The sequence below is a fragment of the Phymastichus coffea genome, unplaced genomic scaffold (assembly GCF_024137745.1).
Source record: "Phymastichus coffea isolate CEN01 unplaced genomic scaffold, Cenicafe_Pcof_1.1 PCOF00070, whole genome shotgun sequence".
Classification (NCBI taxonomy): Eukaryota; Metazoa; Arthropoda; class Insecta; order Hymenoptera; family Eulophidae; genus Phymastichus; species Phymastichus coffea.
The window spans coordinates 989047-1006935 of NW_026706881.1; the positions used below are offsets into that span (position 1 = coordinate 989047).

Below are 17889 nucleotides of genomic sequence, written 5' to 3' on the forward strand. Positions count from 1 at the left end.
GAAATAAATCCGCCAGGGGGCCTATTCTGAAAAAAAATTTTAGCACGGGGCCTATTCTGAAAAAAAATTTTAGCACATGTCATAAGCATTTATCACATCTAAAGTGATTAATTCTGTGGTAAACTGAAGTGACAAACTGATTTACCACAAAATTTTTTTTCAGAATAGGCCCCCAGCAAAATCTCGCCACCGTATACCCGTTCCCGGTTCGATTTTTCACCTTATTAGGGTGTCCAAAATGGCGCCTCAAATACGTAATTTTTTCCGTTATGTTCATGAATTTTTTACTAAAACACTGTGATTTTATAAAAAATTAGCAAAATAAAAAAGTTCTAAGAATCATGTAACGAATACACTGCAATTTTTTCAAAACGTTTCAAGAAAATTTTTTGTTTTTGCAACTGGCAATGCAATAGGTAATGTTTGCAAAATCGAAAAAATGCTCAAAAAATCCTAAAAAATTCTCATATATTCTTTAGACACTTATAAAAATATTTTATTCTTAACAATTTTTCCTATATACATTGCTTCTAAAGAAAAAAGATAATTTTGTTGTAACCGTAATGTTTTTGAACAAAAATTTTGATAAACAATACACTTTAATATTCGTTATTTTTTTTCCTTTTATGACATGTTTTAATTTATACTTATGTTTCTCTTATAACTCATTGCTAAAATAAAGATATTCAACTGGATTGAAAATCCAATCCGCTTTGCAAGTCCATTTCTGAATCTTACAAATGACAATTTTAATTTATTAAAGTAGAATCGATCTGAATCCCCTTTAATATTTTTTCGACACTCCGTGCGGAAAGTGCGTTTTTCCCGCACGCTCGGCAAAAAACGTGCGTTGAAAATCGCACTTTCCACACGTCATATCAAAAAATACGGTACGGCACATGTTCGTAATGTACTATTTATCCTAAAATTAATTATTATATGTAAAATTAATTTCGAGATAAAAAAAACATTAAAATGGATTGAGATTTATTCTACTTTCATGAATTTTAATTATCATTTGTAGGATTTAGAAATAGACTCAAAGATGATTGGATTTATACACAGATTTTCAATCCAGTTGAATGTTAATATTTTAGCAGGGTTCTTTATCTCAAATCCAATGTAGTAATAACAAATGTAATCTTAGACTTAAGAATATTAGAATAATACATGTGATACAATTAATGTAACGTGCTATTGAAAATTGCTAAGACATTTAAGTTCGTAGTACATCGTGTAATAATTTGATTGAAATACTTTTGCTTATTATATATTGTTTAATCCGTTGGTCAAGGTAAATTATTTGAAAGATATTCTTGTTGCGAATTGTGAGGAGGTGAAATCGAATATAATAAAAAAATGTAAATAATATGTTATTTTAAAGTTATTTGATAAAGTATTTTTGTATGACACTCATTGTTTCCTTTTTTTGTTATCGTATATATATACATATATATACATTATACAATAATATCAAGCGAAGACAATATCAACGTTCCATCGTTCCTTAAGAAATAGTAATAGAAACACGAAATATCGACATATTTAAGTAGGAAGTGACCTCACCTCACCCTACCCAGAGAGAAAGAGTGAGAGAGAGAGAATAAGAGAGAGACAGAAAGAGAGAGAAACAGATAGAAGAAAGTTTAGGTGTGCAGTACTACGTAGTACGTAGGTACTACGAAGTCCGCAGTTGTCAGCTGTCGTATTGAAATCGTAATGCCAAAAATCGTGACATTGTGAAAATTCCCTCTAATTTTACTAATATTTAGCAAAATTGCACGTATAATAGCATTTTTTATGTAAAATTTTGAGAGCTATAATTTTTATCCGAAATTCTGACTTGTTTTTAAGGTAACTGCGAAAAATTTTAGTTTTTCGTAATTTTCACCTATTTTCCAGGAAACTAGCATTTGGCCAATTTAAAAATTGTGTTCCCGAGGTCAAAATACACTTAAAAGTGTCTTTGGTAGGTGTGTTTCTTATTTTTTAAATTTAAGTTATATTGACTGAGCTATTCAATACTTTAACTTTACAGTCCACAGAATCCACAGACCTTTTTGAGGTTACAATACACAGTTTGATTGTTTGACGCATGCTGCACACCACGTGCTGCTATTTACAATTTCACGATAGCATAGGAGTTCCAAGATAAAAATATTTAATCTATAAAACTAAGATGGGAAAATTAGGTCCTCGTCTCAGTAGCAGAAAAAAGGCGAAAAGATGGGCTAAAGGACAAAGTTCCAGTTCAAATCCCGAAACGAAAACATTTCGGGATCAAGCTCGATCACGCTTCTTTCAACTCAATCCTGGTATTGTTTTTAATAATTTTGAAAGCTTTTTTATTATAGCTAATAGTTAAATGTGTATGGTGCTTCTTAATTTTCTTAATTTTCTTTTTGTAATTTAAAGTATAAGTGCAGGTATCTAATGTTACATATGTATTATGCATTTCATTCAAAACTTTTAGCTAAGCTATTATAATTAAAGTATTTTAATTGCTTATATTACTTTGAAATTGTTGAAATCTCTAACTATGTGAACATATTCTACAGGTTATATGTAATATTAAATGACAATTGAAACATTATTTCTCTTGACAGATACAAACTCCAAAGGACTCACAATTGACATTTTGAAAAAACATGATGCTATGCAAGGAATTGAATCTCATGATGATAGAATTGACATTGATGAATCAAGTTTAGATGGTGGAGACACTTTTAAAACTTTTGGTACATTTGCTAGTGATTATAGCAATTGCTCCAATATCTCTTTTAATCGGTAAGTTTTGAGTATTAATAATGTCTCATTCAAATTCTTACAGTTAATTATATCTATTTCAGTTTTTTGAATCACTTCCAATCTAATTCAGCAATGCATAAAGAAATGCTTGCTGTGTTAGCTGCTGTAACTGATGTAATTAAACAGAATGGTGGTACGGAATCATCAACTGAATATTATGCAGCTCTAGTGAGTAGTAACGTATTAATGAGACTTATTTTAAATAGTGCTTATTTTTCCAACCAATTATTCTACTTTCAGATGACTACTTTGGAAGCTGCTGAAACAGTAGAGTCTATTTCTGCAATCTTATCTTTATTAGGAATGGGAATGAAGACAGTACCGAAAAATGTACTTAAATTACAGTTTGGGCAAGCCAGTCAAATATTTCTAAAAATATTGACAAAATTTTCATCTGAAGATAATTTTCTAATTATTCGACATGTAATATTGAACATTCTCCTCAAACCTTTTATTTTTTAACCTGAAATTTATTCATTTCATTTCCATTTCAGTGTATTGGTTGTCTCTCAATTTTATTAAGGAACCAAGAAAGAGCTATATGGAAAAATTCTTCCACAGAACATATTTTGAATTCATTATTAGCTTTTACTGTTCATTCTAAACCCAAAGTAAGGAAAGCTGCTCAACATGCTATTTGCTCTCTTCTAAAAGGTTTTATTGATCTAATTTTCACTTTATTTTCTAAATTTAGTACTAATTTTTCATCGTGTAACTTTTTATTATATTTCAGGCAGTGATATCATGAGAACTGATAATCCTCCAACGAATCATCCAGCAGCTTCACTAATTGCTAAACATTGTATACAACAACTCCAAGCAGCTGGTCAACCTGGTCACATGACCACTACACTTCACCTTCTAACATTACTTAAAGATATTGTTCATCAACTTCCAAAATGTGATGTTAAGGTATATTATTTTGATATGTACACATTATAATTGATTCACATAAAAATTGACCATAATAATCAATTATTGTATGTTTAGTCGTTATGTGAAGTACTTCTTAGTATCATGCTTATGAAAGATATTTTGGTTACTTCATGCTGTCTTCAAACAATGCATAGTTTATTTATATCAAAACCAAGTGAAGCCATATTGCCATCTCAATTGAATGCTCAAATTATTAATGCACTTTATGAACATCAGCCAGCTCGTGGAGATACTCAACCAACATTAGCTTGGTTGGCAGTTATGCAGGAAGCACATTGTAATTTAGCTGTGTAAGTAATAATATTACTATATAGTTATTATATAAATATTTTGTATGATCCACATCTTTGATTTAATATTAAATTAAACCTATTTTTGTATTTTTTACAAATTTTTTATTTATTATATATGTTTCTATATGAAGGCATAACATTGAGTTGTGTGCAGCCAATCTTTCAAGAATAGTTGAAAAATGTACAGAATTATGGCTTTCAGACAAACAAGATGTCCGAACAAATGCATCACACACATTGACAGCTCTTCTCGAAACATGCGTTGCACCCTTGTGTAAGAAAAAAGAGCTTTCAGACAAGTAAGAATCTTGAATTATACAAAATTATATTTGTTTTTTATAATTTATGAAAAATTCTATAATTTATGTTTATATTTTTGTAAAAGGTACAGACCCACTCTTGCTAAAATCATAAGTCTCATTCAACAAGGAATGAAATATCCATATCATGATGCATGGCATCAAGTTCTTCATATTTCAGCTTCAATATTTACAGTAAATTTCTTGATATTATTTATAAAAATAATTGTTTTAAAACTTATATTGATTGAGATTATTTAAACAGGTTATTGGACCAATTTGTCAAACAGAGTTAACTTACCTTCTAAAAGCTTTAGCAGAGCTTCGTGATTTTTTCCAATTCAGTTACAATGCCGATATTGAATTCGCAGTAGGTGCTGCAGTCAAATCTTTGGGCCCACAAGTAGTTTTATCTGCTATTCCATTGCAGGTTTGTCAAATTAATAACAATTATCCATTTCTGAGTTTGTATAGAACTAATGATGATTTATTAACAATTGATAACAATTAAAATAAAATTTCAGGTATCAAACGGCATCGTAGATTTAAAACGAAGTTGGTTACTACCGATACTAAAAGATTGTATCACTAATTCCCCTCTTGCGTACTTCATAGATAATTTACTTCCATTGGCAGAGTCTTGCGAGTAAGTTACTTGTTTAATTTTTACAAAGATTATTTAAAAACTCATTTTACAATTATTTTTCAAATTAAATAGTGCACAATCCAACGATTTCAAAGGAAAATACGATGCCATTGGATCTCACAGTTATGATTTATTAAGCTCGCAAATCTGGGCTCTTTTACCATGTTTCTGCAATAATCCACCCGATATAAAAGAAAATTTCATGGTATCTTACAATTTTATCCTAATGTGTGAAGATTGTTAAAATGTATATCACATTTATTAATTTTACCAATATTTCTTATCATAGAAAATAGCAAAAACTCTAGGTATGGCCATTAGTCAGAGAAAAAATTTACGTCTATCTGTTATGACTTCATTGCGAAAATTAATTCAAAAATCCATGGAGAATGACAATCAGGATGGCGTTGAAGAACTGGCACGATTTGCTAAAAATTATTTACCAGTTTTATTCAACTTGTACACGCTCAAGCCTCGAGGTTCTGATGAGGAAGGACAAAGACTTGCTTGCTATGAAACTATTAAGGTATAAAGTTCAAAACAGTTTACATTATAATTCTACTGAACAATATAATTCTATTGAATATTTTTTTTAACCCAGTTAAATTTATGTTGAGTTTTATTGAAACTAATTTCAATGTTTTTAATTTTTTCAGATATACATGAAAATAACTAGTAAAGATCTAGTGGGAGAACTGTTTGACAAAGCTTTAGAAAATTTAACGAAAACAAATGAAACTGATTTCTTCAAAGAAAGTATTTTTGACTTAGTCAGAGTTTTGTGCCAACATACAGATATTGATAGAATAAAATTGTTATATGAGAAATGTACAGCTCTTTTCGAAGATACAAAACATCAAAAAGAACAGAAAAAAGCTTACAGGTAAGTTATATAATATAAACTAATTTTGTAATTTTTTTACGGTATTAGGAGAGTTTATTTTAGAGAATTTTGAAAAGAAAAAGAAATAATGATTTTGACAGAATATTAATTTCAATAATTTTTTACATATTAAATTAATATTAAAATATTGAAATACTAAAATTAAAAATAATAAAAGAACGATTGCGCGAGGATCGTTTATACATTCTTTTACTTTAAAACTTATCCATGAATATCTAATAAACGAGAATCGCAAATTTTTTAATTTTCGTAATGTTATTTTTTATAACTTCGAGACTCTATCGTGCAATAAAATCGTATTGTTCTACGAGGAAAAATTAACAGTCCTTATAAATGTTAATAATGTATAAAATGTTCATTACCGAATTATTTCATAAACAATTAATTTCAGATTTCTTGAGGAAATAACTGGAAGTGAAACTGTAGTATGTCAAGAATTTGTAAAAGAAAACCGTAAAGCTATTCAAAAAGTAATTGTAAAGTCTTTGACAACTGTACAAAAATCTAGCAAAGGTGTAAGTTCGATACTTGCATTTATTCTCATATACACATTATCTTGATAGAATTTAAAAAGTTTAAGAATTAAAGTGAGTATTTACCAAATCAATTGAAATTTACAGGCGCGTATACGGTGCATAAACCATCTTGTAAATAAACATCCTCAACTAGAAAAAACCAAATTTCTACAAGCTATTGTGCCAGAGGCGGTTATGTGTTTGAAGGAAGTTAATGAGAGATGTCGAACGTCTTCTTACAATTTATTGAACTCTATAGCTAACAAATTTCTAGAAAACGAAGAACACTTAAAAGAATATATCGATATTTTGATAGCTGGTCTTGGCGGAGCACCGATATATTGCAGTGCTTCGCTTTTAGCTCTTTCCTCCATCACTTATCATTATAACGGTACTTTTTGAATATTTATTATTGAATATCAGAAGAAATATAATTTATTTGTTACTAAAAATTACTTTGCAGGATCATTGGGTATTCAAACAGTGCAAAAAATATTGGAATTCACTTGCAATCTCGTTATTGGACCTACACGTGAAATAGCACTATCTGCACTGTCCTTTATAAAAGTATATCTGTCAGTTATTCCAACGCCTACAATAGCTCCCATGTTAAATAAAATAGTAAGTGTACTTACAATGATTTAAAAAAATGCAATTGTGACGTATACGTCTAAATTACTATTAAAAAATAAAATGTATCAGGTCGACGCATTAACTAACATGACAGATGATTGTAAGCGGCATTTCCGGCAAAAAGTTCGTGATATATTGATAAAATTAATGCGAAAATTTGGAGCTGATATAATTACAAATATAGTACCAACTTCAGATCACATCATGCATAAAAGATTAAAAAATATTCGTAAAGTTGAACTTAGAAAACAAAAGCTTAAAGAAACAAGAAAGGCAAATAAAGACGACGAGAGTGATGAAGAATTTAACGTTAAAAGAAAACCAAAAAGGTTTGTCATATATGCTAAATGATTATTTTTATAACAAATCATCTTAAAATATTTAAATTAATTTTTATAATTTTTATAGTCTGGAAGAAATATTGGCGGATAGTGATCAAGAATTCAGTGATTCTGATGAATGCAAAAAAATCCAAAAGCGCAAGTCCACAAAGAAAACGTGGATTCAAGAAGGCGAAGATAACATTGTTGACTTCATTGACCCTACTGCAATTAAAAATATCTCAGGTTTTTATATTAAATTCAATTCGTTTTAAGGTATCAATATTATCTCCATCATTTTATATTAAATTTCAGCTACTAAACCAAGTAAAACTAAAAATATTAATCTTAAAAACGCAAGTAATAATCGTGGATTCAAAACTGCTTCGGATGGACGTTTAATTATTGCTGATAGCGATAACGATAGTGCTGATGAAATGAGTAAAAAAAAGAAAAAGAAATTACCGTTTTTGGATGGCGACTCAGATGAAGATCTTGGTATGTACTTTTCAAACATTTATAACTTGATGCTAATACTAATTAATTAACAAATTCCATTGTCAAATAGGCGATGACGATATGAAATCAGCGAAATCGACTAAAACAGCTAAATCAACGAAATCAAATAAAACAACTGAATTTATGAATAGAAAACGAAAACTCAGTACTACAGAAATCGACAGTGTGCATTCTGAGTCTAAATCTCTGTCTTCCAAATATCAAGGTAAGTGCAGAAATTTAATTGTACATTTTTGTACTCACTTCATTGAAAAATATGAAGAAGATATATTAGTTGAATTCACTTATATAAATACATTTTGAAGCATAAGGTATTAAGTCTCAAAATATTCAAAATTCTAGAAGTAAGTTACTAAATAATCAAGTTACGGCGTATATAGTTATATACGAATGTGGTAATGTGTATGCTATTAGCATTGAAAAAAATTGCTAATAGCGATTATTGTATTTTATCTTGAAAAAAACGTGCTACATTAACATCTATTTGATGGAACCTTCATGAATTTACATACAATTGGCGATTTTGTTGCTTCGTCCCTTTAATATTTTACATGCAGGCGATCCACAAATCTAGATTACGATTAATTAATTTAATAACTCTCTGAATAAACATCTTTTGTTTGTTGTAGTACATATTTTGGATAAATGCTTTTATTAAAAAATGTTTCCCTGAAAAAGAAATATCAATCAAATACTAGTTATAGATATTTTTAAAATATCAGTTCAATTGTAAGATCTATTGCAACTTAAATTTCTGAGTAGCGCATTTTTAAAATACATTTGCAAAAATAGATGTTTCAAAACATCCTATACAATAAGTAACGATTTAAATATTTTTAGCTGGAGGATCTGGAATTCATCGTCCCTTAAAATCACGCAAAAAAGAAAACAATTTTGGCGAAGAATACCGTGCTCAAAAAGCTTTTGGAGACGTAAAAAGAAAGGGTAAACCGGATCCTTATGCATATATTCCTCTGAAAAGATCAATGTTAAATAGAAGGTAAAAATAGACAAATAATTTTACAAAAAATTACAGGCAAAAATATTGACATATTACTTTTGTTTTTTGCAGAAATAAAGTCAAAAATGATGCATTTAAGAATATTCTTTCTCGAAGCAAGAAAGACAAACACTTACGAAAAAATTCGAGAAATAAAAAAAAATAAATAATATATGAATATTTTGAAGTTTAATAATACTGTTAGTAATTTTTTTCTGTAAAAACAGGTTTGTATAAATATATTTAATAAAAAATGGGTAGTTATTACAAAAAATATCATTTAATAAGCTTATGTTTATAAATAATCAAATAACTCATATCATCATTTCATACATTAGGCTTCAAATTTGTTGGTACATGTGTTTGAGTCTATCTAAATCAATTAACATTAAAATATTTGTGTTGAATGTGACTTAATCATGCACTTTAATGCTTAATATTATATTAGGAGGAAATAGTCTAGAAATAATAATTCAAAATAGTTTTATTTTATTTATTTAAGGAAAAAAGTTTACAGAGCTAAATTGTTTTTATTCATAGTACAAACATAATTTGATCACATAACTTATCTGCATTTAAATTATGCAGCACACTTGTATTGGTAGATTTAACAAATTAAATTATCTATATATCTTGTAAAAACTTAAATGAATAAAATATTCAATGAAATGAAAATATAAGTCTGTATTTTTATTCAAACTGTTTACATTTGCTGAAAATATATAATTGAAATTAATTTAAAAAGAAAGTACAATTTATGTTTCCTTTTTTGGCAATATATTCTCCAATTCACCAGACTCATTCATTTCTCGAACGATATCTAAACCACCAATTAAATCACCGTTAATGTACAATTGTGGATACGTAGGCCAATTACTATATTTTTTGAGACCTTCACGTACAGCATTGTCTTCTAATATATCAAATGTTTGATAATCTGCTTTATGTTCATTGAGTATAGCTGTTATTGTTTTTGAAAATCCACAACGTGGTACATCTCTACTTCCTTTCATAAATAACATGCAAGGGGCTTGATTTATCAGCTTTTTGAGCTTATCTTCAACGTTTCCTGAGTCTTTTGGTAACATGCTATCTAATTCTCCTGATTCACTCATTTCCTTAATAATATCTAAACCTCCAATAAGCTCACCTTTTATGTAAAGTTGTGGATATGTTGGCCAATTGCTATATTTTTTCAAACCTTCCCTGACTTCATTATCCTCTAAAATGTCAAAAGTTTCATAGTCTGCTTTGTGTTCATTTAATAGAGCTACCATTGTTCTTGAAAATCCACACCTTGGATTTTCTCTATTTCCTTTCATAAACAACATGCATTGTGCTTTGTTTATTAACTTCTCAAGTTTTTTTTCAAGATTTTCTGGTTCTGGTTTGTTAGAACTGGATATTTGTGAATCAATTTTTTCTCTAACTTCACTAGGATTAGCACCATCTACTCTTCCAACAATTTTTTTACTTTTAAATAATAAAGTTGTTGGTACAGCTTCTATTTTACACTCCAATGAGATTTCAGGTAGATCTTCAGCAACAATATTTGCAAATTTGACATTTTTGTATGAATCTAATTTTATTAATTGTTCAAGTACTTCATTCATTTGAACACATTGTTCTGCCCATGGTGCATAGAAATGAATGATTGATAAATCATCTGACCTAAGTAGGTATGAACAAAATCATTAAATTGTTGTCAATTTATTCATACAAGAATTAGTCTTATGGCAAAAAAAATAGATTAGAAACTGTTATCCAAGTTTACTAAATAAATACACAACAATGATACATCAAAGAAATGAACAGAAATACACAGAAATTTTACTACGTAAAACTTTACGTAGGTTATAATGATAAATTTAGTGCTAACTTACTTGATAAAATTTTTGTACTCATCAGTAGAAGTAATTTTGACGAGAGACATTTTGAAAGATTATTTCTAATTTATTTATTGAGAAAAAAAGAAACGTAAAACCTAAAAAATAACTTAAAAACGCAAGCCGGCTACACAATACTTTTTCAGTCAATAAACGTGCACAAGAGTACAAATACACAGTAAAGCCGACACTAGCGAACTTATATGTTATATACATATATATGTGTCAATTCCGCTCTATATATATATGTACATATATATATATACTACTATTCTGCTTCTGCTGCTGCAAAGTTAACCTTATGACCTTATCTGACACTTGGTCATAGTAAAAAAATTGTAAAATTTTTCTTTTTGTTTGAAAAAAACAAATACTCTCAATGGCAGTTGCCTATATATTGAAAAAAGGTATATCCAGAAAACTTCTGTGCAATAGCATAGCTCTGTAAAAAGTTAAAAATTTGAACTTTCAAGGAAATTCACGTTTGTTCTGTTATCTGCAATTTTGTACATATACACATTAATTTGATAATATAAGGTATGTAACTTGAAAATGAAAGTAATAAATATGATTTCATAACAAGAACTAAATCAGTTACTTGTAAATAAAAAAATTAATATCAAAATTGGAAAAAGAGAAAAATAAGTCAATTTGTTTTTCATAAAATTGAACGATCCAGTTCCACAATGCATATACTAAAAAAAATATTTCAAATTAATTGTAAATAATAGGTAATGTAGTTGATTGTCATGGGCAGATAAATATATGACTTGAATCTATTTTAAATACATTAATTTCAATCTTATTCTATACAAAGGCAAATACAGTATTTTGTTACAGTGATAAGCAAATTTGGAATAAAGCTTTTCTTTGACAAAGAAGTGTAAAAAGAGTTTGTGATTTATGATAAAACTTGTATGTACATGTTGAAGCAACAAGATTACCTTAGACGAAAACCATGGTAAAATTGTTCACATTTATTTAAAAATTGTTGAACAGCTTAATAATTAATTTGATAATGCTCCTTTATGAATATAGAGTGACGGAATAAGGTATAGACATCATTTGGCTCAAAAACAACCAGAAGAACTTTTTTTCAAATCTAGAGTTATATTAAAGCCAAGAATTGACCAACAAAGTGGAACACAACATTTACTCTTTGCTCTTACATTTATTTTATCAGTATCTTTGACAGTCATTGTTTTGGAAAAGATATTACCTGAACCTCAATTAATTAATTCAGAAAAATTTCATCCTGAAAGATTTGTAGCTGAAAGAGCTAGGAATCATGTTTATAATCTAACATCTCTTGGTCCTAGAGTAGCTGGAAGTTATGAAAATGAAATTTTAGCTGTTCAATTTTTGACTAATACTATAAATAGTATTAGAAAAAATGCAAATCGTCATCACAAGATTCTTGTTGATACTACAAGACATAGTGGTAGTTTTTCTTTAACGTTTCTCGACGGTATGACTCATATTTATAAAAATGTTCAAAATGTAATTGTAAAAATTGGGCCTCACCAGTTATCAAAATATAGCCTTTTACTAAATTGTCATTTTGACAGTTTTGTTGAAAGCCCAGGTAAGGAATGTTTTGCAAGTTTAATTTTGTAAAGTTGTTAGACTTATTTCGTATATGATTATATTTTAGGAGGTTCTGATGATGCAGCTGGTTGTGCAGTTATGTTAGAAATTTTTAGAGTAATTTCACAAAGCTCAAAATATTTAAGATATAATATAATATTTTTATTCAATGGAGCTGAAGAAAACGTCTTACAAGTAAAGTATATGTTACTCTTAAAGATATTACTTGAAAATAATATTGATTTCTTAAGTAAAAATAGCAACCATTTTATTTATACAAAAATACAATAATTATTCATCATAGGCTTCTCATGGGTTCATAACTCAGCATCCTTGGGCTAAAGAAGTAAGAGCTTTCATAAATTTAGAAGCATGTGGAGCTGGTGGAAGAGAATTATTATTTCAAGCTGGGCCTGGTAATCCTTGGATTTTAGAAGTATGCTCTTAATTAAAGTATCATTCTAGAACAAACTTACGACATTTTTTATTGAATATTTGGTATTTATAGGCATACTCAAGCTCTGTACCATATCCATATGCATCATCATTAGCTCAAGAAATTTTCCAGAGTGGTATAGTACCAGGAGAAACTGATTTTCGCATCTTCAGAGATTTTGGCAATGTATCTGGTAATTACTGGAATATTGTATTAAATTTATATAAATTAGAAATGATTTCATAAAATCTATCTATTTTGTAAATTTTAATTCTTTCTCAATATAGGTTTAGATTTTGCTTGGTCAACAAATGGTTATGTTTATCATACCAAATTTGATACTATTGACCAAATACCTTTGGGCTCATTACAGAGAACAGGTGACAATATTTTAGCCCTATCTCTGAGTATAGTGACTGGACATTATTTGTCAGATGCTAGCCTACAAACTCCAGAGGGTTCACTTGTTTTTTTTGACTTTTTGGGAGCTTTTGTTATAAGATGGCCTGAATATATGGCAAGAATTGTAAATATTGTTGGGATGATAATTGGGTTATATTCTGTTAATGTAAACATGAACAGTGTTCGAAAAGGTAAGTTGCATTCCAATTGTATATTTTATTAATGTCAATTAAAACAGGCTAACATTAATTATTTAAAAAATTTTCAGACATTAAAAGATCTGCATACATAAAGCAACTAATAATATGTATTGCAATTGTAATATGTTCTTGGATTATTTCAATGATTTCAGTTACCATAATTGCTCTCTTACTAACAAAACTTGGTAAAGTAATGAGTTGGTATGCTCGACCAGCATGGCTTTTTTTTCTTTATGTTTGTCCAACTGTTGCTGTTTCTATGACTTTCTTTCTTTTCATGGCTGCTCGACAGAAAAAGGTTTGTGTTGTTCATATGTAAATAAAACATAACACTAAAAATTTAAAGACGAGAAAATCGAAAACTTCCATACTTATTTTAATTTTGAGAGTTATAATAATACTTTACAACTTTGCGAGTTAGATTAGAGAATTCTTTATAACGAAAATGATAGTTGAAAACCAAATGAAATTAAATCATTTGGAATTGGAATCATCACTTTCTTATTTCGAGATGAAATATACCAAATTAATGGTCTACTGATAGTAACCAAATGGATTTATTATATTTTTATATCTTTTTATCTATTAGTTGAGTAAATGTTATATAATTTCTTTTATCTTTTGTTTTTTACAATCGCGTTATTAAATATTATTAAAAGTTTTAGTAAACTTACGGTTAACAATCTTCTTTTCAATTTCACAGTTAGAAATCTAATCATCAATTTACGCCATACATATTTCTATTCTTAATTAATCTTTAAGATTATTATCTACATTGATTTTTCACAAACTGAATGTATTTATGATTTTAGTAATATAATAAGATAAAATTAAATTTACCATAGCGGCCCATTAAGTCAATCGAATTTTCGTTGGAAAATAAATAGAAGTTGAGGAATTCTTAGCAATTCTAATATTCGTTATGTAATTTATTAAAGAAAACTAATCGTGGAAATGAACTGCAAATTTTTAAATATTTTGTAGGATGTTTATTCATCTTGGACTCTGTATCAGTTATACTTCGATGCATACAACGTATTTTGGATGACAGTTTTACTTTTTTGCATTTTACTGGATATACGGTCGGGTTTTATACCATTACATTGGGTTTTATTTCTATCGCTCGGAAATATTTTGCGTCAAACTTTTTTCAATAAATGGAGAGGTATTGTAATCAAATTTAATACTTTATTATAAATTATTCAGTACACCAATAAAGTGTTTATATTTCTGCAGATTGGAAATGGCTCTGTTTTCATATGGGCACCTTAAGTTTACCTTATATACAATCGTTTTATTTATCAATCGGTGCTCTCTACTTATTTATCCCGTTAATGGGCCGAGCTGGTGGAAGCATTAATTCTGAAGTTGTTATGGCTAATATGTTATCCGTTCTGTTTTGTCTACTATTAAGTTTCACGGTAATTTTATTTTATTACATTTCATTCACTGCGAATAAGGTTTTAAAAGTATATAAGTGTACGTGTTCTGATCAAAGATAAGTTCAAGTGCATTTGTATCGAAGACACTTAACGTTGAGACACGATCACAGTTGAATGTTTAAAAAATTGATAATGATACTTATTTGAATTAAATGATATTAAGTGATACAATTATTACACATTTAGATAATTATACAATTATTCGATTGTTTCTTATTTAATGTTATATCTGCCTTATTACAAATCGCCTATTCCATAAAAGTTATCAATTTATAATCTTAGTAAAATAGTATTTAACATATTTTTCAAATATTCTTACTCATAAAATCCGTAGATCGTCTTATTTAAATTGTAGCTGTATTATATTTGCTATTGCACTTTCTGCTAAATTTGAGATATTCCATTCACGTATGGTTATTTCGAAAGATGCAAAATTCGTTAATAAATTATTTTAAAAAGTGACTGAACGAATTGAAGTCAGAGCATAACACATACGTACTGTTAGTGTAGTGACGAAATAAAAACACATGCATACTCACCATAAAGTATTATATAAATAATGGCATTCGATATTTATTTTGAATTAACGCCGAAAATCAATATTTGATATATGTTCAGATGCCCATTGTCATCCTAGTCAAAAATGCAAGCAGAGTGATTAGCGTATTAGTTGGAGTATTTTTAATTGCCACAGGTATATTGATATTAACTCCTCTTGGATTTCCCTATAGTGGAGATCCAATGTCTCCAGCTCCAGAAAGATTTATGATTGTGGTAAGTTATTTTTGGAGAACGTGTTGATATACTGCAACAAAGTACTTTTTAAAAGTAATTCTATTTGATTCTATTTATTATTTTACTTAGCATACACACAGGCAATATTATAATTTTGATGGTACAGTACGATATTCAGGTACTGGGTACTGGATAGTTAATTTAGATATGAATAGTCCTCATAGTATCGAAGCAATGGTTCCCGAAGTCGGTGCTGCAATATCAACAGTTGAGGACTGCAATAACGAATTATTCTGCGGCTTTCCATATTTAGTGCCAGTAACAACATTTTTGTGGTAATTGAATACTTTCAGCATTAAAAATACAGTATTTTTGTCTGTTATACATTCCGCCTATTATATTTGATTTATTATTAATTTCACTATTATTCGTAACAAATTGTGGTAATTTTATGAATCTGAAATTTACAGGAAAACCAGTTGGATTCCAGGACCACCTCCACTAATTCCTACACCAACCACTTTAGATTTAATAACAAAATCCGTAAAAGAAAATTCATTAACTTTCTCATTTAATATAACAGGTAAAAATACCTTTTCATAGAAAAGACAAGGATCATTGTTCATTACGTATATCGAAAGACCTTGTATTCTTTTTTAAGGACCAGACCATATTGGCGTTATGTTATCTCCTCATAAAAATTTACATTTAAGAAAATGGAACATACTCGATGAAAAACCACTACAAGGACCTACATGGAATGAAAGAGAAACCTACTTTGTATATTACTCATGTGTCAAAGATTGTGAACCTATGAACTTGTCTGTAGATTTGGAAGTAAGTAAACAATAATATATCAAAGTTTTCATTTTAAACATTTCGAATTTCTACTCATTGTCATTATGACTGTAACAATTTTTTAATATTTCAACCAAACGCTAAGTTTTCAAAAATAATCTATTAAAGTATAAATAAATTACAAGAGTATAATTATAAATTGCCGTACTTATATAAAAATGGAAAATTATTACCAAGAAATAAATAATTATATTCTTTCTTTTTATTAGATTCCAAAGAATCACAAAGGTCCGAGTTTATCAATTGCTTTAGCTGGTCATTTCTTGCATGGTGAAAATCAACGATCGCTCAGATTCAAAAGTTTTCTTTCGCAATTTCCAACATGGTCAGTTGTTACTCCGTGGACTGCATCGTATACATCGTGGGAATTTTGAATCAAGTTGTGATTTTGTAAACTCTGCTAAAGAACGCAAATAATTATCCACTACTATTGAATACGGTAAATAATAGTAGTTCAACTACTGTTTAGAACTAAATAGTCTATCAAAAATTGACGTTCCCTTTATAGTTCATTTTTTTAATTCAAATATTGCGGAAGTCATACATATTGTAAAAGACTACTTTTTTCCATAACCATATAATTTTTATATCTTTGTTTATCCTTCGACCGTGGTAATTTGAATTTCTATCTTGTCAAAGTTCAATGAAATAGTACATTAAGATACACGCGCGGAATAGTAGATTCTCGTGTCTCGTGTGGTGTTTACGGTGTTTACGCCCGAGCGAAGCGAGGATGGAAAGGCACACGACAAGAGAAACTCTTTCCCGAACATGTGGAAAGCACGTTTTTAGTCAAGCGTGCGAAAAGTACGTGCTTTCCGCATGGAGTGTCGAAAATAAATTTAAATAATATTGACGGTAGTGGACTAGGTAGCGGGCTTAATTATTTAGTGCTAAATTAATCAATTCTTTAAATTAATACAAATTTATAGAATAATAGTCTATTTATGTTTGAAAATTATATTTGAAAAATAGATACATATTACTTCAACATACGTAGATGATCTTTCTTTAAAGATCTTATGTAACAAATAAAATTTAAAAATAATTATATTCTTACTATTTAAGCGCACAATAATATATTCAAAAAATTTTTATTATTAATTAAATTTTATAAAAAATGTTATGATTACGTCTAGATTCAGAAATTTTTTTTCTGTTGATATGAGTATATGATAAACATTATGCTTAAAGTAATTCACTTTAAATTGCTTATTTAAATATTGTTTATTTTATAGACAAAAGTTAAATTATCAACCTTAAAATCTTGTCAGATCTGTATTATCATATATAGAATTTGTATAACTTATGTTAAGTTATTTGACAAAATGATACTATTCAAATGCTAGTAAAAAAGTATTTACAAAATATTACATTTTGTATATATTAATTTTGGAGAAAAGATAAAAACATCAGTACACAAAGTAATCGACCAGTAGAAACTTAAAAATTTCTTAACGTATAATTGTT

At 28.5% G+C, this 17889-nt stretch overlaps 3 protein-coding genes across 9 annotated transcripts; 2 read left to right on the forward strand and 1 right to left on the reverse strand.

Moving 5' to 3' along the window:
• The first annotated feature begins 1652 nt into the window (after positions 1-1652).
• Positions 1653-9082, forward strand: LOC131667710 (RRP12-like protein). Of its 4 annotated transcripts, none has more exons than XM_058941335.1 (25): positions 1653-1716; positions 1903-1969; positions 2039-2315; positions 2607-2787; positions 2850-2976; positions 3049-3231; positions 3303-3462; positions 3542-3720; positions 3799-4034; positions 4169-4336; positions 4423-4531; positions 4602-4766; positions 4861-4982; positions 5055-5187; positions 5272-5508; positions 5639-5865; positions 6278-6401; positions 6507-6792; positions 6865-7022; positions 7104-7363; positions 7443-7600; positions 7670-7852; positions 7923-8078; positions 8714-8873; positions 8946-9082. In XM_058941335.1, exons 3-25 carry the CDS (start codon positions 2180-2182, stop codon positions 9037-9039), a joined length of 3942 nt encoding a protein of 1313 aa, XP_058797318.1. In that variant the 5' UTR covers positions 1653-1716; positions 1903-1969; positions 2039-2179; the 3' UTR covers positions 9040-9082. The 4 variants fall into 4 exon arrangements, with proteins under 4 accessions (XP_058797318.1, XP_058797317.1, XP_058797316.1 ...); XM_058941336.1 differs by having other exon boundaries at positions 1689-1783; XM_058941334.1 differs by having other exon boundaries at positions 1674-1973.
• A 537-nt stretch (positions 9083-9619) lies between these two features.
• On the reverse strand, positions 9620-10940 carry LOC131667712 (glutaredoxin-3). Its single transcript, XM_058941341.1, has 2 exons — positions 10757-10940; positions 9620-10544 (listed from the first exon to the last, which is right to left on the reverse strand). Exons 1-2 carry the CDS (start codon positions 10804-10806, stop codon positions 9629-9631), a joined length of 966 nt encoding a protein of 321 aa, XP_058797324.1. The 5' UTR covers positions 10807-10940; the 3' UTR covers positions 9620-9628.
• An 8-nt stretch (positions 10941-10948) lies between these two features.
• Positions 10949-17663, forward strand: LOC131667711 (endoplasmic reticulum metallopeptidase 1-like). Of its 4 annotated transcripts, none has more exons than XM_058941338.1 (15): positions 10949-11296; positions 11587-11720; positions 11798-12344; positions 12414-12541; positions 12651-12782; positions 12855-12975; positions 13070-13375; positions 13453-13682; positions 14369-14549; positions 14621-14805; positions 15445-15600; positions 15691-15896; positions 16032-16144; positions 16223-16398; positions 16629-17663. In XM_058941338.1, the coding sequence occupies exons 2-15, from the start codon at positions 11718-11720 to the stop codon at positions 16791-16793; spliced, it is 2649 nt and encodes an 882-aa protein (XP_058797321.1). In that variant the 5' UTR covers positions 10949-11296; positions 11587-11717; the 3' UTR covers positions 16794-17663. The 4 variants fall into 4 exon arrangements, with proteins under 4 accessions (XP_058797321.1, XP_058797320.1, XP_058797323.1 ...); XM_058941337.1 differs by having other exon boundaries at positions 11600-11720; XM_058941340.1 differs by having other exon boundaries at positions 10949-11166.
• Positions 17664-17889: the final 226 nt, after the last annotated feature.

Excerpts from the sequence above, each read along its gene's own strand:
- LOC131667710 (XM_058941335.1), top strand. The coding sequence starts at position 2,180 with ATGGGAAAATTAGGTCCTCGTCTCAGTAGCAGAAAAAAGGCGAAAAGA. Across the intron at positions 3,232-3,302 it reads ATTTTCTAATTATTCGACAT|TGTATTGGTTGTCTCTCAAT; the intron begins GTAATATTGAAC and ends TTTCCATTTCAG. Across the intron at positions 7,601-7,669 it reads TGCAATTAAAAATATCTCAG|CTACTAAACCAAGTAAAACT; the intron begins GTTTTTATATTA and ends ATTAAATTTCAG.
- LOC131667712 (XM_058941341.1), bottom strand. The coding sequence starts at position 10,806 with ATGTCTCTCGTCAAAATTACTTCTACTGATGAGTACAAAAATTTTATC. Across the intron at positions 10,545-10,756 it reads GAGTACAAAAATTTTATCAA|GTCAGATGATTTATCAATCA; the intron begins GTAAGTTAGCAC and ends ATACCTACTTAG.
- LOC131667711 (XM_058941338.1), top strand. Across the intron at positions 13,683-14,368 it reads TGGCTGCTCGACAGAAAAAG|GATGTTTATTCATCTTGGAC; the intron begins GTTTGTGTTGTT and ends AATATTTTGTAG. Across the intron at positions 15,897-16,031 it reads CCAGTAACAACATTTTTGTG|GAAAACCAGTTGGATTCCAG; the intron begins GTAATTGAATAC and ends TGAAATTTACAG.